This window comes from Mirounga angustirostris, unplaced genomic scaffold (assembly GCF_029215605.1).
Source record: "Mirounga angustirostris isolate CCGP_5_RB_7025 unplaced genomic scaffold, mMirAng1.0.hap1 SCAF_8, whole genome shotgun sequence".
NCBI lineage: Eukaryota > Metazoa > Chordata > Mammalia > Carnivora > Phocidae > Mirounga > Mirounga angustirostris.
In genome coordinates this window covers 1,224,717-1,249,655 of record NW_026991716.1, presented here as the reverse complement: position 1 = coordinate 1,249,655, position 24,939 = coordinate 1,224,717, and the positions used below count along the sequence as shown (strand labels likewise).

The 24,939-nt window shown below is 45.7% G+C and overlaps 1 protein-coding gene and 1 non-coding gene across 7 annotated transcripts; both read right to left on the bottom strand.

Moving 5' to 3' along the window:
• Positions 1–1,012: 1,012 nt before the first annotated feature.
• SCAND3 (SCAN domain containing 3) lies at positions 1,013–17,438 on the bottom strand. Of its 6 annotated transcripts, XM_064597051.1 has the most exons (6): positions 16,601–17,410; positions 9,315–9,497; positions 6,549–6,696; positions 4,149–5,641; positions 3,266–3,394; positions 2,990–3,130 (listed from the first exon to the last, which is right to left on the bottom strand). In XM_064597051.1, exons 1-5 carry the CDS (start codon positions 16,994–16,996, stop codon positions 3,368–3,370), a joined length of 2,247 nt encoding a protein of 748 aa, XP_064453121.1. In that variant the 5' UTR covers positions 16,997–17,410; the 3' UTR covers positions 2,990–3,130; positions 3,266–3,367. The 6 variants fall into 6 exon arrangements, with proteins under 6 accessions (XP_054361651.1, XP_054361652.1, XP_064453121.1 ...); XM_054505676.2 differs by lacking the exon at positions 3,266–3,394 and having other exon boundaries at positions 1,013–3,130; positions 16,601–17,407; XM_064597052.1 differs by lacking the exons at positions 2,990–3,130; positions 3,266–3,394 and adding an exon at positions 6,376–6,458 and having other exon boundaries at positions 5,491–5,641; positions 16,601–17,434.
• Positions 17,439–23,523: 6,085 nt separating this feature from the next.
• TRNAS-GCU (transfer RNA serine (anticodon GCU)) lies at positions 23,524–23,605 on the bottom strand. The gene has a single exon. It is a non-coding gene; the product is annotated as a tRNA-Ser (tRNA).
• Positions 23,606–24,939: the final 1,334 nt, after the last annotated feature.

The following is a 24,939-nucleotide window of genomic DNA, read 5'->3' as shown; positions in this document are numbered from 1 at the left end:
TACATACATTGCTTTTTAAAACTGAAAATTGGAAGCACAGTATTCAATCAACAAATGGTAACATTTGAAAAATATAAGTCCCTTAGTTCCAAAATATAGTCAGGTAGGAGAGAGGACGCAGAAATGTAGATGGACAAAATTAAACCACTGTCATGGGTATCTGTCCACCACTATCACCTTATTTTTGAAAAGCTGTAAGATTTTATTAAACATACACAATGAAATATAATCCTACTAAAGCTTCAGAATTGACTGTGGAAAACATTTCCTCTACTTTCTAAGATGTTTGGGATCATTCCGATGAAACTTTCTAACCAATAAAGTGGTAGTGACATTCGGTATTACTAAATATCCTTCCCTTCTTCAACCTTCAATGGTACATTTCTTAGAACAGAAGCATCACAGTTATGTTGCTTCCCTGCCTAGGAAAAGACACTTTCTCCAAGGATCTTGGCATGTTTTACCCTAAAGAACCTGCCTTGTGCTAATCGTTTGTTTTCGGTAATTCTGAGCGAATGCAGATGTGTGGCATTTTCCTGAACTGTCTGTCTCCACCCAGTAGAGGTTACTACATCTACCCAAGGTGATAAAATACCTGGCTTTGACCCACAGAACCTTGACAGCAGTCGGCTCCAGCAAAATCTAAAGTTCTGTACCTGATCTAAACTCTGTGGCTTGAGGGGCCCGATCCCCCACCGTAATGAAATTGGAACTTACCAACGAGAATCCAAAGCCATGACACCATGACGAGGTGTTTCCCCCACCTCAGCCATGTAAACACTGTGTCTAAACACGCACCCACGGAGGAAACTTACGGTCAGCTTCCACCCAGGACTAGCTGCAGAAGCCCACCCCCTTCCTGACCCTGGCACTCCGATTCTAATTCCAGCCCCGAGCTCACTTCCCGCCAGCGGTCTAAGACGCCATTTCAAGGAAATCACTACCATCCTGAAGTGGTGCCCCAATCTAAATATGCTAATGAAGTACAACAGTAACAAAGACGTACAAAATGTAAGACCAAATTTTTTAATATTAGAAGCAACAGATTTAAAGTTACGTTTTAATAAATATAACAAGAAAAAAGTTATAAAAACTGTACATTTAACTGAAAGTGTACATATAGACAATTGATACAGAAAACTGCTATTTTAATCATAACTTTTCCTATTCCGTGATGCGTATATGCATACCTTGACGGGACACCTTCAAGTTTTTAATGTGATAGGTGAGCTTGCTTCTTGCTTGTTAACTTGTCTAACCTAGGCTGGATTGACGACAGTGCTACTCTCAGGGGATTATGGATATTTAAACTGTTCCTGTGTTTTGTTTTAATAACACTCAAGGCAGAGAACCCAGTCTCACAGAGGGATGTTGAGGGGAATAGGAGGAGGGATTTTAAAGCCACCTCAGCAAGCTCAGGATACTCATTTTTAACTTTTATCCAAAAGGAAGCAAGTGATGCTGTATTTTCAAAGTTCATTTTCAATCCTTCATCAGTAGCCAGCTTCAACAAGTTATCCCGTAGAGTTACAGTTAAATTTAAATTATCTTTTGGTGAAAGAAATGGATTTTGGATCCATGAGTTTCCTACACGTGGATCTTCTTTTGATGGAAAATACAATTCAAAACAATCCAACAAATTTGTAAGATGTTCGCTGACAATTTTTCGCAGATGGGCAATGTCAAGGTCATTACCTACTTCATGGATAACTGTTGTTAAATTATGGAACATGTCATAACAATCTGTAGAAACTCTGTTTTTCCAAGCTTCTAACTTCTGTTTTTGTCCTTCAATCTTATCAGCCATTGAAAAACAGGTTGCATTCTTTCCTTGCATGGAAACATTAAGGTCATTAAAAATACTGAAGATATCAGATAAATAAGCAAGTCTGGCTGTCCAATTCACATCTCTGAAAAGCTGGGACCAAACTGGTTTTTTGCTCTGCAGAAATACTAAGAGTTCATTTCGTATTTCAAACATTCTTGATAGAACTTTTCCCCGAGATAACCACCGGATCTCAGCATGCAGTAACAGCTGCTTATGATCAGCTTCCATATTATCACATAATAAAGAGAACAGTCTTGAATTTAACGAGTTAGACTTGACATAATTCACAATTTTTACTGTGTCAGTAAGCACACTGTTTAGTTCTGCTGACACCTTTTCCATAGCCAGACTTTCTCGATGAATGAAGCAGTGTGTTATTTTGCATTCTGGTGCAAGCTCCTTAATCTGGGTAACCACTTCGGAATGCATTCCTGTCATGGAGGCTGCGCCATCTGAACACAGTCCTACACAAAACCTAAATTCCAGACCACACTTGCTCACAACGTAATTCTTCAGAGCTTCATACAGTTCTGAGCTAGTCGTGTTTGTCGGTAGAGAGGCTGAAAAGAAGAATTCTTCCTTTATATCATCACCGTGTTCGAACCGCACGTACACTAAAAGAATGATCATGTTAGCAGTGTCTCTGCATTCATCAAGTTGCAACGAAAAGTACTTCGCCTCTTTAATTTGCTCTATGAGTTGGTCTTCCATGTCGCTGGCCAGCTCCTGAATGCGTCGAGCCATGGTGTCATTGGAAAGCGGTACCTGAGCCACCTTCTCCGCTGCGGACTCACCCAGCATCTCCAGGCAGACTCCTCTGATGCAGTCTTTCACCAGCGTCTCCGCGATCGTGTACGGCGTTTTCAACTTGGCAACCGGGAGCGCCACTTTGTAAGAAGCCCGAAGAGCACTGATGTTTGTATGAGACACGCTGAACACCTGCTTTGGCCGGCTTCTTAATTCGCTACTCTTTCTCTCAAAGAACTCTTTTGGTTGTGAACTTATTTCTTTATGTTTTGAAAACAAATGCCGCTTAAGTTTTGATGGTTTCATTGCTTCATTAGCCAGTATATCTCCACAGATAATACACTGCGGTTTCAGCACTTCACCATCAATTACAGCTACAAACCCAAACTCGATATACGAGGGATCATACTTCCGAGTAAAACTTGTGTGAACTCTTCTGGTTTTCACCTGCTCTGGGCGACTTCCATCGGTACCATTTCTCTTACTACGGCTGCTGTATTCAGAAAAGGTATGTTTTTTCTTGACAAAAAAGTCCAGTGAAGCTTGTTTTGCCATCTGCAAATTAGGAATAAAAATAAATAATACAAATTTTACTTTCCTTTTTCTGATAACAAACTACAAATTAAAAACTAGGCTTGATTAAAAACTCAGAAATGGTTTTAAAATTAAGTTATAGAGATAAAGGTTTACATTCTTCCGAGTTACAGCAGACAAAGTAGCCATCCAACACCACACGCCGTAACTGTGCTCGACTGATGTGCAGCTCGCAGCACGACAACTGGCCTTGAGAGGTTAGAGACGCCCAAACCGGCCCGCGTTCTATTCAAAAACACGAGTTCATGAATCATATGCCTGGGTGCTACAGCACTGTCCAATTGTCATAACTCCTGATTAGGGTACTTACCCCTTTGCGGACTAGTAGGAACAGTCTGCAGACCACCGGTTTCAATTGCATGTGTAACCTCCGTATTTCAAAACTCTAAACTCAACACACATTAACTCTACTTTATAAAACCTACTGATTTAAAACACATCTCTTTGGCCTTATCTTATGCTCTCCATTTAAATCTGAAAACTGAGCTTTTTCTCAACACAAACCTGTTATCTCCAATCAGACTGATCATCTTCCCCTAAATACTTCTTCACTTGACCGAGATGCCCTTTCTTAGCTTACCTCCCCACCCAAACTCACATACAATTAAAACAAAGTAACATTAAGTTCGGCTTTTCCCACATTCATCCTCCTGGAGAAACACACCCTCACACACACCATCCTAGCTTTCTCACTTCCCCCAGGAAATGCCTGGTACCAGAAAGGAGTAAAAGATACTGTCATAACCCCAGACAACAAATAAAGCAGCATTCAAGGTTATAACTTCCAACCTGAAAAAAGGAGTGGGGGGGGGGGGGTGTTAAAAGTAATGGGCTTTTCTCTGGAGAAAACAGACCCAAGTTGGCCCAATGGTGCTTTAACACGTCCACCACGCCAGAACATCCTCACCCATCACGAGCACAGTGATGTGTAACGAAGCTCTTCCCGGCTCCGCTCTGCAGCAGGTACTCAGACTCTTACCCAATCTCCTACTTTGTCTGATGAAAATGGTGTCTCTGACGGCTTCAGCATTTTGGAAGGCTGACCAGTCAAACTTCTTTGGATTTCATCACGTTTCCTTTTCACTGTCGTGGTCTCACAGCAGAAACTGCACGTTATTCTGTGATGACAGCCCTCAGTGTTACGTTGAGGGGGCACTCCACAGATCGCACGGACGTCCCCATCACATGACACACAACCATGAGCGCCTGAGCGTTCTTTCTCACAAACTACACCAGATACAACTTTTACTCTGTTTTCGGGAGGGTTCTTCATGGCCCCGGTAGGAGCAGAAAGATGCTTTTCAGTATCACTGCTATTCGTGCCAGTCTCGATGTTCTCTTCATAAGGTGCTCCCGGCATACTTTCGAATTCTCTGTCGGCCTCTTCTAATTCGTTTTCTGGATTCAGGCTAGCAGTAAGTTCTTCAGTTAACTGAGGATGACGCAGGCCTAGTTTAGCTTCAGAGCTAAACGTGCCTTCAAATGGAGTCTGCTGCATGCCTCGGTGATAGGGTTGATTTTGGGTCATCTGAATGAACCATAAAAATTCAGCCCAGTGCGATGAATGGTTAGTTTGCATCCAGGAGATAATCCTATTTTGGATATCCTCATGAGTTTGATTCATTGAACTTTGGCTTTGACAGGGTGGAGGCTTCCCATGGACAATTTTCAATTCTGGCCAAGTATTACTGAGTTCATGGACAATCTGGCTTGAAAATTCCCTCCCATTGTCTGATTGTAGGACACTGGGTGCTCCAATAATTGTAAAAATATCTAAAAGAGCATGTGCAACTTCCTTAGGCTTTTTAGATTTTAGTGACCGCAAAAAACTCAACTTTGTACGAAGGTCTTGATAATGCATAATAAATTTGTACTCCCCATCAGGATTCAATTGCATGTCTATAAGATCCACTTGGCATCTTGAATTCACTTCCTTCATTGGCTTTGATGTTAGAACTTTCTTGAGTTTTGAATTCTTCTGTTGGCATAGTCTGCAGAGTGTCAAGTATAGCATTATAACTTCCTTCGTGATGTTCTTGTATTTGGCTTGTAACTCTTTTTCCATGCGGGTACGCCCACCATGTCCAATGCTGAGATGGGTATCATGCAGAATGTCAAATAACTCCTCGCTGTGTAAGTAATACCGTACTTTATCTGTTTCCCCATTTATAGCTTCAATCAGCTTCTCATTTCCTTGTACAAGGATCACATCAAATCTAGCTAAGCGACGGTAGTCAACGGATTCCTTTCTTGCCTTCACTTTAGCCTCTTTCACTTCCCTTATTAACTGACAGTACTTTGCTTTAGAAAATATCTTGGCATTATTGCTTTTGTTTTCCAGTAACACTGCTAAGCTTCTGAAGAACTTCTCTCTCATCTTTTCTGGTTCAATTTCTGACTCATTAGTGTCTAAACTACTGGGGTTATCATCACCCATGCTTTGAGACATCATGGAAAGCCACAAAAATGACCCTAAAATATAAAGAAAAAAACAATTAATTTGAAATATATATATTGCCCAAGTAGCCACTAGAGTTTGGGGTAGAAGTAGAGGCTATGAGCACACAAGCTGGGGGGAATACAGTTTTGGTTAGGGAGTTCAGCCTTGGAGGAATAGAAGGTAAATGAAGAACCCCAGTCAGGAACAAAAAATTCTGATATAGTAAAGAGTAGAAAGCCAGGATGTGACTTTCCAGAGCAGTCTCTGGGATTAACCTTAAAGTAAAGCACTGTTTTATATAAAACAAGAAGTAAACTGATGTTATTTATTAACTACAAAAGATAAATTTTTTTGGCTAGAAAAGCCTCAGCAATACAGTAATAGATTTTTAAAAAGATTTATTTATTCATCTGAAAGAGAGAGCGAGCAGGGGGAAGGTCAGAGGGAGAAGCAGACCCCCAGCTGAGCAGGGAGCCCAATGCGGGACTCAACCCCAGGACCCCGGGATCATGACCTGAGCCCAAGGCAGATGCTTCACCGACCAGGCGCCCCTCGTTTTCTTTAACAGAATTTCTAAGTAGAATTTCTAAGTGTTAAACATCATACTGACAAAAACTGGGGCAGAGGCTACAGAAATGGGACCTACGGCTACACTGACAAACGATCACCACAGATGCACCTCTGATTTACCCACAGGTACTTAATTCCATTGCAAAATATCCATGGAAAACCATGGAACTATTGGCTGTATTCAACTTTTTCTTACATTATTACGTGGCTGCTGGATTCAATTCCTTTAACAGCATCACACGACACTGGCTGAGTTTTCCTTCAGCTACGTTCAGTAGGCTGCAACGGAATGAGGTTTGATAACTTCTCAGCGACCAGACCCTTCCCGCTCTCAAATCTCATCCTCTTTCCAGACTAGATTATCCTCACCATTATCCTGCAGTGGGTGTGGCTCCGGAGAGTCACATTCCATTCTGTCTTCCATGGGCTGGAGCTGGGCACCTAAGGGCTCCTTTGCGGTCTCCACAGGAGTCATTTCCTCCATAGGAATTTCCGGCCCATCTGTGCCCTGTGGGACCTGAGGACAAACAGGTACAGCTGGAAATTAACATACACGATCACTGCACAAACCTCAGAACAGTCTTCTACTGAAATAGTACGTAAGAAGATAAAGTCTTCACTGAATTCTTAAGAGGAGTCCCATATGGAATAAGAAGAAATAAAAAATGCTGGGACTAATAAAGCCAGTCATGCAGCCGAAACTGTCTCCACTGGACAGATACTCATCCCTGTGGTTCCTGTTTGGGGGAATAACAACAGGAACACATGAAAGGAATCCTCCCTAAACTGCGTTAATTAAAAGAAAATTGTTAAAGGGCGCCTGGGTGGCTCAGTTGGTTGAGCGACTGCCTTCGGCTCAGGTCATGACCCTGGAGTCCCGGTATCGAGTCCCGCATCGGGCTCCCTGCTCGGCAGGGAGCCTGTTTCTGCCTCTGACCCTCCCCCCTCTCATGTGCTCTCTCTCTCTCATTCTCTCTCTCAAATAAATAAATAAAATCTTTAAAAAAAAAAATAAATAAATAAATAAGAAAAAGAAAAGAAAATTGTTAAGTAGATTTCAGTGTGAGCAATTAAAAATAAATATCTGGGGTGAGGTTATGCAAATTATCTAAGAGTTACTCATGAGCTATTCAACGCAGAAAGGAATCTGACAGTTGTTTTAGAATAAATGTGGAAAACATCACCCCAGTGTTATGGACGGGGAAAGAAGCCGATCATTTTGGATGACTGTGCTGGGTAAAAAAGAAAACATTATCTTCTTACACTAATCATCTCATATATGGTTTATAATTAAGTTTCCCTAACTGTCCCCAAAATATACTTTATGATTTTTTTTAACTTTGTGAAACAGTACTTCTACATTGTTTTCCGTTATTATGTCTTTTGATTCTTTTAATCTAAAAGTTTCCTGCCTTTTTATGACATTCAGTTTTTGAAAACTCAGAGCCAGTTATGTTACAGAATATCCCACATTAGGGATTTGTCTTCCTCCTTCTTCACAGATGGACTCTCGTGAGGAATTTCTGGAAGAACACTACGCAAGTGCTGTGTCCTTACGGTGGTGCGTCCCAGGGCACACACTACCAAGTTATCTCATTACTGATCATGCCAAACTTGATCACACAGTTCAGGTAGTGACCTACCAGCTCTATCCACTCACGTTTCCCACTGTAATTAATAAGTCAGCTATGGGTGATAGTATGGAACTACATAAATAGCCTATTCCCCAATGGTTTTAGCATTCACTGATGATTCTAACCAATTTTTATACTGGGGGTTGCAAAATGGTGACTGCCTGCCTTTATAATTCCTTCTACACTGACTAGCTAGTAATTTTCTGTAAAGAGCTCTCTCTCATTTGTGTGCACTGCATGGGGAGGACAGAGGGAGAGAGAGTCTTAAGCAGGCTCCATGCTCAGCACAGAGCCTGAGGTGAGCTCCACCTCACAACCCCGAGACCATGACCTGAGCCAAAATCAAGTCAGACGCTTAACCAACGGAGCCACCCGGGCGCCTCCTCTGTCTCTCATCTTGAATATCACTACAGACTTATTCTGTAATCCATTCCATCCTTACTCACCTCAATCTTAAACTGTCTCCCATTTAGCCCCAGCGTCCCTTTCATCAGGTTCCTGCATTCTTGGAACATGACCCCACTAGTGTTTTTAGCACATCTGTGCTTTCCAGAACAATAAACACAAGGACCACACTGTACTTGCCCTGTCCCAGATCTAGTTTCAACCGTTTCCCCAAGAAGGCTTGATTCATTTTAGAGCAACAGTGTTGGAAACAAAGACTGAGTAGTAGGTGGGCTCATTGTTCATGGTGCGTCATCCCCTCCAGGCCCTTTTATGGATAGAGCTGGAACGTATTTCTAGATTATCATGAATTCCATTCCATTTCAATGCCATACCTCACCTTTCCATATTCCATTTTAACATATCTTTCTCCCACAGTGACACAAACAAAACCCAGTTCAATACAATGTTATGTACCCATTTGCTCTAACCTACAATAAACACTCAAGTTTCAGAATTACAGTGCTGTGTGTTACAGAACACTCCCAACAGCATACCTATAAAATCAATTATCTCTGTGGCTTTCTATGCCCAGACAGTACCCCACTAAGAGTATATAGTCAGAACACCGTGTTCAAGTCACCTCAATTATTGTTTTGCTATTATTGTAATTTCATGTACAGCTGAGTTCATGTTTGTGTTTAATCATTTTGAATTTAACATTGCTTTTTAAATACTTAAAACATTTACATGATATTAAAAAAGTCAAAATATATACTCAGAGAAGTCTTGCTCATATTCTACTCCACCCCCACTCCCATAAGAAACCATTTTTGGGGACGCCTGGGTGGCTCAGTCGATTAAGCGTCTGCCTTCAGCTCAGGTCATGATGCCGGGGTCCTGGGATCGAGCCCACACTGGGCTCCCTGCTCAGTGGGGACCCTGCTTCTCCTTCTGCCCGCTGCTCCCCCTGGCTGTGCATGTGCTCTCCCTCACAAATAAGTGAAAATTTTTAAAAAGAATAAAACAGAGCAAGGATGAAAGTTAATTAAAAAAAAAAAAGCAAGTTGTCATCTCCCTAACAACAGAAATTCTGACTTGTATTTATTTCATATACCTTACAGTGAAAAGGACGCAAATAAGAGGCTCGGACTCCCCGGCTGGAGGCTCTCGGAGTGGGCTCCGTACAGTGAAGAGGCCTGGCCACTTCACATCCCTGCCAAGCCTGCGTTCTTGCACAACAGCCTCGTGGAAGCCACACCGCCGTCAGACCAAACATTTCAACAGTCTGCCAAATATTCTTGAGGACAAAACAAAGAAAAAATCTGATCTATCAATACAGAAGAACCTGGTATGGAAACCTGATCAATCCACGCTCTGCCATACACCTGGCACCGATTACCCATGCTCTGCATCTAACTTGCAAAATCCAAGTAAAAATTTAGCTTATCCTTTGGTGGGCATTTACACATTTGGTTAATTCTGAAAATTTCCCTCACTAGGTCTTGGCTTTACAAAAATAATTCCTCATTCATAGGACATATAATCTAAAAATGTGCATACAGTCAAATACCCTAGCCAGCACACAGGAGACATCGTAATGGGATAAAAATCTTTAATACGATTTTTTAAGATTTATTTCAGAGAAAGAGAGAGAGAAAGCATGTGATCGGGGGGAGGGGCAGAGGGAGAGGGAGAGAGACTCTCAAGCAGACTCCACACTCAGCACGGAGCCCACATGGGGCTCGATCTCACCACCCGGAGATCAAGAGTCAGCCCTCAACCAGCTGAGCCACCCAGGTGCCCCATCATTAACACAATTTTTAACTGGATTACATGCTTAGAAAGAAGTACTCAGCTCATAAGCGCAGAGCTCGATGATTTATCACGAAGTGAACCACCCAGAACATGATCAGCATCTCAGAGGCCACTTGTGCCCTACTCTCTTCCCCAAAATTAATGACTACTCTGACACAGAGTCATGTTGCTTTTCGAACTTTATGTAAGGAAAACCATACAACATGTACTTATTTTTGTCTGGCTTCTTTGCTCAACACTGTGTGAAGTTCATCCACACTGTTGAGTGTAGTTGTTGCTTTGTTTTCATTGTTGCACAATACCCAACAGTACAAATACACCATAACTACGTTCACCCATCCCACTTTTAACAGTCATTTCAGTTGTTTAGAGTTTCTGTAATTATAATGCTGCTGCTCCCTGAAAGTGTTTCTTGTAGATACATACCTGGAAGTAGGTTTGTTGGATCAGAGTATGCTTATGCATGGGAGGTATTTCCAAAGTGGTCCAACAACTTATTCCTACCAGGATATAAGCACTCCAGTGGCTCAACATCCTTACCAAAATTTGGTCATGTCAGCACTTTTAATCCACACTGGTTGGAATAAAATGGTACCACATACTGTTTTAATTTGCAATTTTCTGATTAGTAAGATTGAGTCATTGTTTTACAGTTTTATTGGCTAATTACCCTTTTTTTGTACAGTGCATGTTCAAATCTTTTGTTGATTTCTTTATTGGGGTATGTGTCCTTTTGCTTATTGGTTTGTAGTACATTATACATTCAGATATGAGATTTTTGTACGTAGTTTGGATCTGGCATAGGGAAAATATAAGTCTGGAAAATAGTGTTTGGAAGTGATGCTTTCATTGATGTCTGAGCTTGTGCTGAGATTTTCAATGCTAAGGTGTGACAAGCTAAGCAATGGAAAACAATTACTACGGCAAATTAAACAAGCCACGCATATTTAAAAAAAAAAAACAACTTTTTATCCATGTTACTATAAAAGGTGGCATAAAATGAGCATAAAAGTCAATTATAATGCACATATAAGCTTTTAGTACTGCCCTAGAAATATTCATTGATCAATCTAGATGATAAAATTCCTAGTGAAGTTTGACACAACCCCAATTACCATAAAATACTGTTGATCTGCATGTCCTGATTTATTTTAGCTAATTGGCTAACTCCCCATATGTATATATTGAAAAGAAATGCTAGCTTAAGCCTATCAAAAAAATCGAAATCTTGCCATTTGCAACAATGTGGATGGAACTAGAGGGTATTATATGATAAACGAAATAAGTCAATCAGAGAAAGACAAGTATCATATGATCTGATATGTGGAATTTAAGAAAACAAGGCAGAGGATCATAGGGGAAGGAAGGGAAAAATGAAACAAGATGAAGCCAGAGAGGGAGACAAACCGTAAGAGACTCTTAATCTCAGGAAACAAACTGAGGGTTGCTGGAGTGGTGGGGGTGGGAGGATGGGTTAGCCTGGTGATGGGTATTAAAGAGGGCACGTTCTGCATGGAGCACTGGGTGTTATACACAAATAATGGATCATAGAACACTACATCAAAAACTAATAATGTAATGTATGGTGACTAACATAATAAAATAAAATTAAAAAAAAAAAAGAGGGGCGCCTGGGTGGCTCAGTCATTAAACGTCTGCCCTCAGCTCAGGTCATGATCCCAGAGTCCTGGGATCAAGCCCCGCATCGGGCTCCCTGCTCGGCGGGAAGCCTGCTTCTCCCTCTCCCACTCCCCCTGCTTGTGTTCCGTCTCTCGCTGTGTCTCTGTCAAATAAATAAATAAATCTTAAAAAAAAAAAGAAATGCTAGCTTAAATAATCAAAGAGTTATCCTATAATTGACAATAAAACTTAGAATTAAGTGGGGGTTTTTTGCTAATTTTTGTTGGATTAATAAAGCATAAAGACATATATATAAATATACATGAAATATAATATTATATAACATTATATTCACTTTACTAGCTATCAGTGGCATCTCATCATTTCCTATGCTAAATGCTGGTTTTTTTTAAATAAAAATGAAAGAAAAACAGAGTCCATACCAACATTCAGATGTCAGCTAGTGAAATATTATGCTTTAAAAGGTACAGATTATAGATAATTTTATATTCATCTGCAATATCCATGGATAGAAACAATTTTGTTTGTAGTACTGTCAGCCTCCTCTCCAAAATTTATCAACTGAAAAAAGAAGTTTCTGAAATGGCTCCAGACACATTTATGTTCAAAACAGGAAGTGGGAAAATACAGAACTAAACACATCTGTCCCATTCTATAAGGAAAGTAAAAGCTTTCCCAGAAACTCCCAGAAAACATGCCTGTTTCTCCCTGGCCAGAGGTATGCTGCACAGCCAACTCGAGTACAAGGAAAGCTGGAAGGAATCATCCTGTTTTAAGGAAGGAAGAGGGGAGAACAGACACAGGTTTTCCCGCTGTACAGGAGTAGAGCGCTCCTATGAAAACTACTGCTAGCGAAATGGCATACAGCAAAGTCTCCCCCATTTTCTGTAAGTTCGCGTGGGGCCACTTCGCCCGTAAAAGGACTGCATTCGTTCCTGGGTTTGCTCACCAGAAGAAATCCAGAGGGGATTTTCATTTTTATGCAAAGGAGCCATTCCGGTACTAACACAGGTGTTTTGTAAGAGCAAGTGAGTACAGTGAAGTGGGTTAGAGAGAAACTTTCTGAAGCAGGGACACCTGTGTCCAGCTGGCAGCTGAAAATGTCTGCAACAGTGCCATTTCCCCCTTTTTCCAGAAATCACACAGAAACAAGAAAAATGAGAAACACGTACGCAAACATAATATTCTCTAAGACTAGGGAGATTCCTATAATCCCGAATCGTATGAAAAACTATCAAATGTGAACATTCCCCAGAACTGACCAAACACCAAGTCCTGTCAATGGCTACATTTCTTAACAAAGCTAAAAGAGGGAAATTCTAAAGTAACAGGCACATCTTAAGGGAAAAACCAATATTGTTTTTTTGAAACAAAGGGAAAAGGTGTACTGGCTAGAGGTAAGAGACTGCTTATATAGGCATCTATGTTAGAATACGTGAACTCATGAAAAAACATGCTTTCTGCAAAACTGCACAAAAAAATAACAAGGTTTATGGAGAAAATAAAGTTACAGGGGGGGCGCCTGGGTGGCTCAGTCGTTAAGCGTCTGCCTTCGGCTCAGGTCATGGTCCCAGCGTCCTGGGATCGAGCCCCGCATCGGGCTCCCTGCTCTGCAGAAAGCTTGCTTCTCCCTCTCCCACTCCCCCTGCTTGTGTTCCCTCTCTCGCTGTGTATCTATCTCTCTCAAATAAATAAATAAAATCTTTATAAAAAAAAAAGTTACAGGATAGACTACTGAACATCTACACTACTTTGTCACTAGAGCGCTAATAAAACTATAGCAATTCTACTAAAAATAAAAGCATAGTCAAAAAGACATATTATAAAGAATGATCACATTTCATATAGGACTTGACCTTACAAAGGTGAAACTATTGTGTTAGAAAGAGGTACGAGGAAAGGATGGAGCAAGGGTAGAGATGCTGCTTTCAGAAGTCCAGGTGGAGAAGCATTTGCACATTTTCCAAGAAATGCAGTGATTTTAGAAGAAATATAGTAATGGTTCTGGCTCATCATCTTGTTTTTACTTCTTTGACATTGACTTATAAAAAGATACCCAGTTTTTGCTGCTTAAACATTTTCCTTCGTTCATAAAGCAGGAGCTTCTATGGTTCCGAATAGGACCTTACGCAGAAGTGCGATCCCGCTGCCTTCTGCATTACCTTTGGTCCATTGCCACGCCCTCTCCAATGCACCTAAAGCATAAAGTGAGAGAGAAATGAACAGCTCTTTCGGGGCAGCTTCTTCCACACCTTCCACTTGTGCCTGAGCAACTAACTGTTGCAGCTCTTATGTGGAGAGATCTTCTGCACAGGATTGCAGCAGCTTCCCAATACCCTCACTCCCAACTTCCCAGATTCAGCCTCCTCTGCCAGAGCAACACAGCTTGCTTTGCTTTGGGAGCGCTCTTGTGAAGGCTCAAGGCCTTCGGAATCATGAATTAAATCAGGGAGAATTTTATGCTATACTCCAAGCAAGCAGGCTTCCGTGACCATCATTCCAAACCTCTTCAATAGTATCAATGGCAGGCTTAACGTTGAACTGATTCCAGAATGCAAAAACTGTGTGTGCATTTCACCCCCTGTAGGTGCAATAAACATCTCCAATGTCCTCCTTAAGTAATAAGCTTTAAAGGCTGAGATCACACCCTGATCAAGGGGCTGGACTAAAGAAGTTGTATTAGGAGGGGAAAAGAGAACTTTAATATTTGAAGAAAGCTCAGCAACTACTGGAGAATGGCTTGGATGGCTTATAATTCTTAAGAATCAAAAGAATTTTGAAAGAATTTTTTTCCTCTTACAGTTACTTGCCTAAATCATCTACAAAAACATCACCTAAAAGATCAGTATCTGCCCTGTTACGCAGCCTCTCTTGCTAGAACTACAGTAGGCTAGTCTGGGCACCTCCTCTCAGAGCTTGTGGGTGGGCGACGGGATGCGTCACAACAGGCTTTAGCTGTACATCCGCACTGGCATCTGCAGGCAGCATCGCACCAGATGACCTTCAGCCTTCAGCCCTCGAGTGTGTGCTTCCTCCTTCGAGAGACAGGCTCTTGAGGCAATCTGCTTCCAACAGAGACTGGTTTCGTCAAAATTAAAAATCTGATCCCACGTACAGCCTTCTTCATCAGTCAAATTTCCTAATACTGGGGGAACTGTCTACACTTCTCTCATCTGCACGCACAGCTTCACCAGAGAGCTGAACATTGCGGAAGGCATGGTGGTGCTTGAGGTCACGGAACAGACACTACCGCTAAATGAAGGCACATGTGCAGGATCTCCAGCTTTTTTCTTAAGGTCTTCATGTCCTGCTAAGACCCTCTCTTTATTCTGAGAAAGGCTGCCTCTGATTGCTTCTGTGCTTAGTATTCAATCCACACACTTGACAGATGTGCCATTTCTTCCATTTCCTCATGCCTTGTTCTCACGAACCCCGTAGCACTGGTTCCAGCAAGGTAACTTTCTTTCATTTTCCCAGCAGTCTCTGACTCCTTTGTTTTGTTTTTTAAGATTTTTATTTATTTATTTGACAGAGAGAGACACAGCGAGAGAGGGAACACAAGCAGGGGGAGTGGGAGAGGGAGAAGCAGGCTCCCCGCAGAGCAGGGAGCCCGATGCGGGACTTGATCCCAGGACCCTGGGATCATGACCTGAGCCTAAGGCAGACGCTCAACGACTGAGCCACCTAGGTGGCCCATTCTCTGACTCCTTTATGCCAGGTGCACAATCAGTGTCCCAGGTTCTTCCATTTTTTTCAAAGCATTTTGATTTCGAGCTTTTCTTTGATGGTTAAAGCTTTTCTTCTTTTATGCTTACGAGCAGAAATTTTATCACCAGCACGTTCCTGTGGCACTTGTAAACCCCTGTGCTTGCTCATTTTCTGGAATACAAGAAAGTTTAACAAAAAATGCACAAAGATGGGAGGGAACCATAGAAATAAGCATTTCCAAAACAGAGTGTGGCCAAGAGAGCCCAGAGGAAGGGGGTGGGGGTGAGTGGGCCTTTGCACAGTACTCTAAGTCTTCACAACGTGCTGCATTCCACGATCATCAGATACTTCGCATTCAGCTGCTCTTACCTGGTGGCCCAAAACATGTACTTGCTGGTAAAATTCATGTATGAGTCAGCACAACTTCAGCATTATATGGACTCATGTCCCTATTTATCAGTCTCATATGAAAGACATGCATTTCAGAAAAATGTGTTTTAACAGATCAAACTGTATACGTAAAATGTTCCTATTTAAAGGGTTCAGATAGATGTATGGATAGTATCGTTACAGAAAAGTAGGAGTGTTTGGCGATATCCATCACAGTCTAAAATTACTGTCCTAGGAGACAAGTATACTCCCTTAAAAATAATCTCTAGTGTGATAGTGAAAGACCAAATACTGAGCTCGATACACTTCCCACACCAACAACCCCAAGTAATGGAAAGTATCTAGAAAATGATGCAATCAATCTCTTTGTTGTACAGATGAAGACATTAAAGCCCAGGGAAGGTGTGATATGTCCAAGGTTACACAGCTCATTGGTGACAGGGCCTATTACGGAATCCAAATCTCATCATTCACCGTTTCCGGTATTTCTACTACATTTGGCTACTTCTCTATTTGTCTCTCCTAGAAGGTATTCTTTATACTCTCATACCGATCTGTTTTCACATACGCTTACCGTAGTGGGTGCCCTAAGAAGAGACAGCTACTTTAATCTCACAGTCACTAAATAAGACGTATTTCCTACTGGTAAGCAATAGATCAAGGCTTCCCATTTGGTTACGTCATCTACTTATTTGGATCAGCTGTCACTTACATCAACAGTCGTCCCGCAGGCATGAATGTGTTCAAACGATAACGCAGCCACCCGTGGGAAGCTGATGGCACGTACTCCACCTTCGACGCACGCACTCAAATTCTCCAGGGAAGCTGGCACCTGCCACTTCTCACCTGCTGTCGAGGCTCATCCAGCTCCCTCTCCAGATCCTCCAGCACGGTCACCGCCTGCTCCCCGCTCTCCGGGTGCCGCTCCCGCACCCAGGCCTGCAGCTCCTCGGGCAGGATGGCCAGGAACTGCTCCAGCACCAGCAGCTCCACGATCTGCTCCTTGCTGTGCGTCTCGGGCCGCAGCCACTGACGGCAGAGCTCCCGCAGCCGGCTCAGCGCCTCGCGGGGCCCAGGAGTTTCCTGGTAGCAGAACTGCCGGAAGCGCCGGCGACAGAGCTCCCGGGTGCGAGACACGTTCCTCTTTAGGCAGGACTCCTGATCCCAAACGTGGTCTTCTTCCTCAACCTTCACTCTGATAATCTCCGCCCGGTCCCCCGCAGCCTGGCCGGCCGCGGCCATCCTGAGCCCCGACAACTCCGGCCCGGGTCTGGGCAGGTGCGCGCTCGGCCGGGCGCGCCGCCCCCCACGCTGGGCGGGAAGTCCTCGTGAACACGGAAGGACGGCGGCCGCGGCGCAGGACCTGCGTCCGAGACAACACGGGGCACTCCTGGGGCGGGTCCCTGGGACGCGAAGCCAGGCTCCGCGCGGACCGGCACGGCGGGCCCAGGACCCAGCGCGCAGCACGGGCCCCGCCACGCCGAAACCCGACGTGACCGACGCCGCTTCGGGCCTCCTGGCGCCCGGGCAAGGTCGCTCCGGAGCCGAGCACGGCGGCCGCTCGCACACCCGCGTCCCTCAGCCGCGGCTCCCGCCTCCGAGGAGCGCAGGGCGGCCGCGCGATGCCCCAGCCGCGGGCCCAGGGCCGCCCGCCGCCGCCCGCGCGCGCACTTCCGGGCCGCTCTAGGACTCCGGGCGGTGCGAGCTCTCGGTGGTCGTGGCCGCGCGACGCCCCGGCCGGCGGGGTCTCCGACGCGACGGCCGTCGCCCGCACGTCCCCGCCGGCCGGGTGCGCACTTCCGGGCCGCTCTAGGACGCCGGGCGGTGCGAGCTCTCGGTGGTCGTGGCCGCGCGACGCCCCGGCCGGCGGGGTCTCCGACGCGACGGCCGTCGCCCGCACGTCCCCGCCGGCCGGGTGCGCACTTCCGGGCCGCTCTAGGACGCCGGGCGGTGCGAGCTCTCGGTGGTCGTGGCCGCGGGCGGCTGCGCCCCGGAGCGAGCGCTCGGGAAAGCGGGCGCCGCCGCCGTCCGCGGGGCGTTCCACCGGCTCCAGGCGGCTCCGGGTTTTCTTGGCAGTCGGACGCGGGTGCGAGGGCACCCCTGCGGCGCACGCCACGGCCGCGAATTTGCGGGCTGCACCCCGCCTCCCTCCCCGGTCGCCGCAAGCCGGGCTTGAGAAGGCACTGTGACATCCGGGGTCATCGCTCCATTTTACGGGTGCGGAAGCAGCGCGACCCACAGAGGGCGCTTCCCCCGGAGGCGGCGGCGGCGGCGGCGGCGGCTCCGCCCCGAGCCGACGCCGGAGCCACCGTGCGCGCTCCCCGAGCGCGGGGCGCCCCGCCCGCCGCGTGCTCCCTCGGGCCGCGCGCTCCGCGGCCACGGCGTCGGCAGGTGCGCGCAACGGCGGGGCTGGAGACGGCGCGGCGCCAGGTCCGGGGCCGCGGGAGCGCCGGCGGCGCCACGGTGCCCGCCCCGGTTCCTCCTCCTCCCCCGCACCCAGCCGGCCCGGCCTGGCCAACAGCCTCGGCGAATGACACACCCCCGAGGGCAGTTTGTTGCACGGCTGCGTGGCTCCCTCTCCCGGTTCTCGCTGCCCTTCTGCTTCGGTCCCTACTGATGACTCCCGTTTGGCATTTCCGATTCTAGAGGCTTTGAAGAATCCGGACATTTCTTCTGGAAATCTCTAATTAAAAGCTGTTACCCTCGGGTTCTGTAAATGGTCTTGGGTGAGTCCCTAAACCCAGTGAAATTGTGTATAAAATGTTGGCTTCTGTGCCCTCGTCACGGATCTTCAAAGGAGCCTCCCAGGCGCCGCTGCGAACGCGCGGCATTTACCTTCCGTGCGGCTCCTCCGTTGCAGGCACGGACCCACCTTCTGTCCCGTTCGTTTTCTGTGCGCTGGGATCACGGCCATGCTGCGCACAGGACGCGGCCGACGTGGAGCAAACGGGACTTCTGAATGCCCTATGGAAGGGTGTTAATTTCTTGGTAGATCGTCACTTTTAGTATCAAAAGTGAGCACGTGTAGACAGAAGAAAAATTACATCACAAAGGTGCACAAGGCAAAAAAGTGAAAAACTCCTTTATTCCCCAACTCCATTTCTCAGAAAAATTCATACCGAGTTCGGTGTATATTCCTCAAATCTACCTTTAAATGAATATATAAACTCACAAATTAAGATTTATAAAAATTACATCATGCTGTATTACAATTGAGAAATTGCTGGGTTTTGTTTGTTTTAAAGTAAATCCTCTCCCCAAACTGCCAAGCCAACATGTGGGTACCTACCTCTGTCCCAGTGTTTTTAGTAGCAGCTATTATTTCCGTTAAGTGGATGGGCACATGGTCAAATTTCTGATACTGCAAAATGTTACAATGAACATTCTTAAACAAGTATTTTTAATTTTTTTGTGCTTAAGGAAAAAATTGTTGAGGGAGATTATTTTGAAAGATACTGCCAAACAGCCCCTCAGAGAAGTATTTATCATGACCCCTCACTTGCACACGCTCTTTGCGAGACCCTGGAGAGGGTAGCCCTGTATGAAACATGTTTTGTAAAAGTGCCAAAGTATATTATAATGGAAATTAGTTGAGACTGCTGCCTCTTTCATCAAAATGAATATAACCTAGGAATAGGTGTTTGATTAGAAATTGCAGCTTACTGTGTTATTAGGGGTGTTAAAGTCTTATTCTTTATTTTACTGTTTTGATTGTCATCATCTGTGCAAATCCTGAAAACCACTAACTTTCTCAAACTTAAATGTCTTAAAGTCTCATAAAATCAACCTAAATAATTACCTTATTAAGGCAATTTATGAAACTTTAATAGGGTCTTACAGTGCCAAGGATATGTATTATTGTGAAAGTAAAGCCTCACAAAGCTAAATAAATTTTTTTCCATACCTTGAAAAAAAAAAAAAAAGACTGCTGCCTCTTTCTACGGCAGCTTATCCTCAGATACATCATATACACCTTGGAGTGGCTGTATCTAATTTTGTGTTGATAACGTCTATTCTTTTTCTAAAACAGGACCAGCTAAGTTGTGTAGGCTGCAGACCTCACAAAATCTGGATGGCAACAGAAGCGGGGTGGAGAGTGTCCCAGCTGCCTTAAGTTATATTTTGCTCATCACCTCTTCAGCAACAACACAGCGTCAGATTTCACTATCAGCTTGGTCCCATGGAAGCCTGACCCACCTCTGGGTTGGAGCTACTGCATTTACTCCGAGGAGATACTTAACCACGACTATGGAGAGGTGTCTGGACTTGGAATCCTCAAGCTGGGTTTGATCTGGCTCGAAGCCACCTCTTATTACTTTATAGTTCGTGGGATGGCATCCGAACACGCAGCAGTATTCAACTTCCCAACTAGAATCAAACAGAAGAACCAGGGAATTAAATTCCATTTTCAAAAGTTCACCTTCCTGGGGCACCCAGCACCTTCAACATCTCTAAGTACAAAGGTGTCCCCTGGAGCTCTCAGTCTTGCCCTGCACAGAGGCAGAGACGCCAAGCCCCACACCCAGGGAATTTCTCACTCTCGCAACTAGGAACACTCATCCACCCTCTCTGCTTCCTCCTCATTCCTACCACAAGGAACCTCAAGTTCCTGGAGGGCAGCCTGGAGGTGGCAGGATGCTCCCTGACTGGCGCCCCAGTCCAACACAGGCAGCACAGGGTGGGGTGTCCTCACACCAACAAACGTTACAACTGAACCACCCTAGCTGAGACTCAGGGACAAAAAGTCTGCTCGAGGAACATTATTCTCACTGTGTAGACAGGGTAGAGTTGGACGTAAAGATCAAACCTAGAAAGTCCGTACACTCATTTTACCTTTAGAATGAAGAGAAAAACAGGCCACAGGAAGGAAAGATTCCCTTCCAACAAGACAGGAGCTAAATTAGGAAGAGATAGGTATTAAAAAAAAGAAAAAAAAAAAAGGAGGGCGCCTGGGTGGCTCAGTCGTTAAGCGTCTGCCTTCGGCTCAGGTCATGATCCCAGGGTCTTGGGATCGAGTCCCACTTCGGGCTCCCGGCTCCGCAGGAAGCCTGCTTCTCCCTCTCCCACTCCCCCTGCTTGTGTTCCTGCTCTCACGCTCTCTCTCTGTCAAATAAATAAATAAAATCTTTAAAAAAAAAAAAAAAAAAGGAAAAGACAGGTCTCTGTGTTTTGTACAGGTGAATCTCTTCTATGTCATAAGGGGCAACCTTTAAATCCAGTGACTTATTTTCAGATTCCTTTTTATTTCAACATTTTAATGTTCTCATAACAAAGTCAAGTCCTACTCTCCTCAATTCCAGTAATTCCTTAGACTACAAATATCAGCTCCTATTATGAATTACCATTGGTTACACAGAAACTATATAACAAATGAAGTCTACTAAGTTTATGAGAACATTCTTTTGGTTCCCACCGGGGGTGCTTGATGGTACCTCCACTTACATGGCCTGTGATAATGCTAATTACAAAGGGAAATAACCTCTTCTGCTCAGGCTGTTGCCACAGCAGGCGTAGTCCTGCCTTCTTTCCACCTCGTGGATGCTAGTGTGATGAGACCTCCCCCAAAGTGTCTTCTCTCCTGTGAAATGGCCCGAAGGCCTTCCCCGTCTGGGAAGACTGTACCTGCAGTCCTCCGAACCAGCACCACCGCCAGCCTGTGGTCTCTCAGCCACGCAGCACCAACATCCTCACCAAAACAAACTCAATAGCACAAATAGACCCCAGACTTCCAACTGCCTTCCTGGAACTTTATGAGTGACAGGAACAGAAGGAAGAAATACTTCTTGAATATTGAAAGAGAATTTAATGACATAATCATTGTGATCATATCTAGCATCGCGGACCCACTTGTCTTAGCTCAAATCCACGAATTCAGACTTTATTCCAATCCTCTAAATTAAGGTAATGGAAAAGGCCTGGGTGGAGGGGTGTCTGCGCCCGAGTGACCCAGGCCTGGGGAGAAGGCCCCAGAGAAGGTGCCACAGGGAGCCAGAACCGGCCAGACACATGAGAGAGGCTGGGAGGGCACGTGGATACTTCTGCTGGTTCCTCACAGGTTCAGTGGCTCTCCTGTGCCTTTAGGAAGCTGAGGGAACCTCTAGGGGTGTTGACAAGGACTCCCTCCTTGACCAAACAAGTGAGGTTCTTCTGAGCCTTCTTCTGAAAGAGGCTCGCTCCATCCTCGGCCTGTCAAGCCCAGGTTAAGAAAGAATCCTATGGGCCTGTCAAGCCCAGGTTAAGAAAGAATCCTATGGCGTCCAGTTTGGGCAAGAATCCTGCTAAACCAGTTTAGGTGGGAAACCCCTACCCTTGATATCAAATCAAGTTCCTTCTACTCCACTAAATATTTAATCAAGTTTGTGTGTGTGTTTGTTTTTTTGTTTTTTAGCAATTTTCCATCCAGTGACTCTCTTTCCCTGCCCACTGGCTGTTAAGAACCTAGCTGCCCCAGTTGTATTCCAAGTTGAGTTCAATCTCTGTCTTCTATTGCAATAGTCTTAACTTAAGCCTGTTTAACTCCATCTGGTGCAATTTTTCTTTGATAATTCCCTCAAAGAACTTACAGACACATCCTGGGAAAATGTCTTTTCCAGAGAAGAGACCTAACTCAGGATTGGAGGATGCAATCAGCTATGTAGAGGTGTGTCCAGAGTAGAGTGAATGAATTAATGGTGGCCAATCATCTGAGGATATGAAAACAGCTTTTAAAATCTGCACAAAATAGGAGAGATGTGGCTGGAAAGACTGAAGATAGGAGCAGCTTTCCTGGGCTGAACATTTACAGAAATAGAATTCTGGGTGGTTAGATGTAACATGTGACACCTAAGCCAGGCACAAGGCTTTAAGGTCAGCAGAAGAAACGTCTGAATGCTTTATTAAATCACAGATTCGAAAGCACAGTCCCGGAGATCATAACTTAATAGCTAAGAGTGAGGCCCAGAATTCTCCATTCACAGCAAGCACCTGAAACAGCCCAGAGATCATGCTTCAAATACTGCTCTCAGCTCAAATAAATACATAAATAAATAAAATTCAGATGAATTAAAACAAAAACAATTCTATTTTTTAATAAATGTAAGCGGTATTCTGACGTAATAAGTGAAATGGAAGTTAAATTGTACTGTAACATCACTTCCACCTACTAAATGAACAGACAACTGAAAGTTGACAACGTACCATACTGGGGAGGGTGAGGGGACAAGGACTTCATCATTATTGGCTGGGAGCGTAGACTAATAAAATTCCTCTGGTGGGCAATTTGGCACTATGTCTAAATATTTCAAATGCATATATGCTGGGACGCAGCAAACTCGTTTCTAAAACATGTTACAGTTTTACAGATAAACGCATTCAACATCACATGTGTTGGGGGCGAGGGGACACTTTAAATTAGCAAACATGTTGAAAATTGCAGAACAGCTCAAATCCGGCTGAAAATATCGTGCAAAGTACAGTATAAGCAACTCGCTTACCCATCTCTGTGGGTGACTTTATCCCTTAAGGGAGGCACTGCTTTCCTACACCCTCCAGTTAACTATCCAGCTGCTTCTTCCGAAGACCCGGGTCCCCCGGTGGCCGTGAGTCTCTCTCCCGCCCTCAAGAAGGTCGGAGGTAAAGACGAGTGACCCACCGTGACGACCGCGCTGCCTGTGCCGCGGGGGAAACTCGGCCGCTGCCAGCCCCCGAGCCGGGGGGTGGGGGGCGCACCGGGGATGAACGCAGGCGGCCCCCCCCCCAGCCAGGCCGCCCGGAGGGCGAGGAAAACCTGTCGACGAGGGCGGGACTCGAACCCACGCGTGCAGAGCACAATGGATTAGCAGTCCATCGCCTTAACCACTCGGCCACCTCGTCGGGCGCCTCCCCGGCGCGCTCAGGCTCTTCACCCCGCGCTCGGTCCCGCCGTGACCCGCCGTGACCCGCGAGACCGCGTTCCGCCGGCCTCGTGCCGGCCCCGTCCCCCGGCCGTCCCCCCGGTCGGGTCTTTTCAGGCCCCTTCCCGGCGCGCGGCGGGCTGAGCGGAGCCTGTGCGCGCACCTGCGGCCGCGGCGCCCGGGGCTCCGCGTGCCCGCCGCTCCGGGCAGGGCTGGGCCCCCGGGACGCGCCCGCAACGCGCCAGCCTGCGCGCCGCGCCGGCCCGTCCCTCCGGTTCGCTTCTCCGGGGCTTGGCACCTGCGCGGGGGAAGCCGGCGGCGGCAACCCGAACGCGAGCGCGCGGAGAGCCCGCGCCGGGGCCGGAGCGACCGCAATCCCGGCGAGGCTGACGCAGCGCGGCCGCCCCCGCGCCGGGCACGGCCGGGGGCGGGGACCCGGGATCGGGCCCCGTCGCGCTCCCGGGGGCTTCGGGAGGCCGCCTCGCCGGCGCGCTCTGCTGCGCTCTCCCCGCCTCCCTGGTGTTTCTTCCCAGGGGACACTTGACGCGTCGGTAAACCCAGCATCAAGAACCCCTTTCACTCACCAGGCTCCTATGCTTTTCTGTATTTCGCGCAGGATTCTGGAGAGAAATGGGAAGATGAGATTCTTACTTGCCAAGAGGCTTTTTCCTTCCCATGGAGCCTCCACCTCTCTTCTTAGCTTCGGCACCGGGGACCCTCTTCTCTCCCTGTCAGGTTCCTTTACTGAATTTCATAAACTCACCTCCAGCATACACCACCCATCATGGGAAACTCACCTACAATCCGTAGGTAAAAGCACTAAGGATTTGTTCATTTAGTGAGTCAAACAACCATATTATCGGTGTTATGATTTTCCTTAAGCCTTGAGTTAGGACTCCTGTTTTGTTCAAATCGATTAGGTTCACTGCTTGTGTGTCCCTCTTTACAGTTCCCAGGAAACCCAATTTATACCGGTGACTTCAGAACTATTTCTCAATACAAATTTTGAGTCGGAAATTTCCCTGTTAGATTAACACAGTTTGTTTGTTTGTTTGTTTGTTTACTGTTTTCCCTCCAATGCTCCCCAGAGGGCAGGGATCATAGTTCATTATTCATCACATCACATCCGGCGAGTAGTAGACACACACAATAGCTATTCTTGAGTGAATGAATGAAACAAATCTATATTTTAATAAAAGAACTACTAAAACCAAAAAGCAAGGTACACAAAGAGACTGTTTTCAATTATTTCAGTTTGTTGGGCTCATGAGTAACACTGCAGGGCTGCTGTAAGGATTGAATGAATATGCAAAG

Coding starts and splice junctions, on each gene's coding strand:
- SCAND3 (XM_054505676.2), bottom strand. CDS start 16,996: ATGGCCGCGGCCGGCCAGGCTGCGGGGGACCGGGCGGAGATTATCAGA. Junction 9,498..16,600: donor TGGATGAGCCTCGACAGCAG/GTGAGAAGTGGC, acceptor TTTGTCCTCAAG/AATATTTGGCAGACTGTTGA. Junction 6,697..9,314: donor TGCGTCCTTTTCACTGTAAG/GTATATGAAATA, acceptor GTTTGTCCTCAG/GTCCCACAGGGCACAGATGG.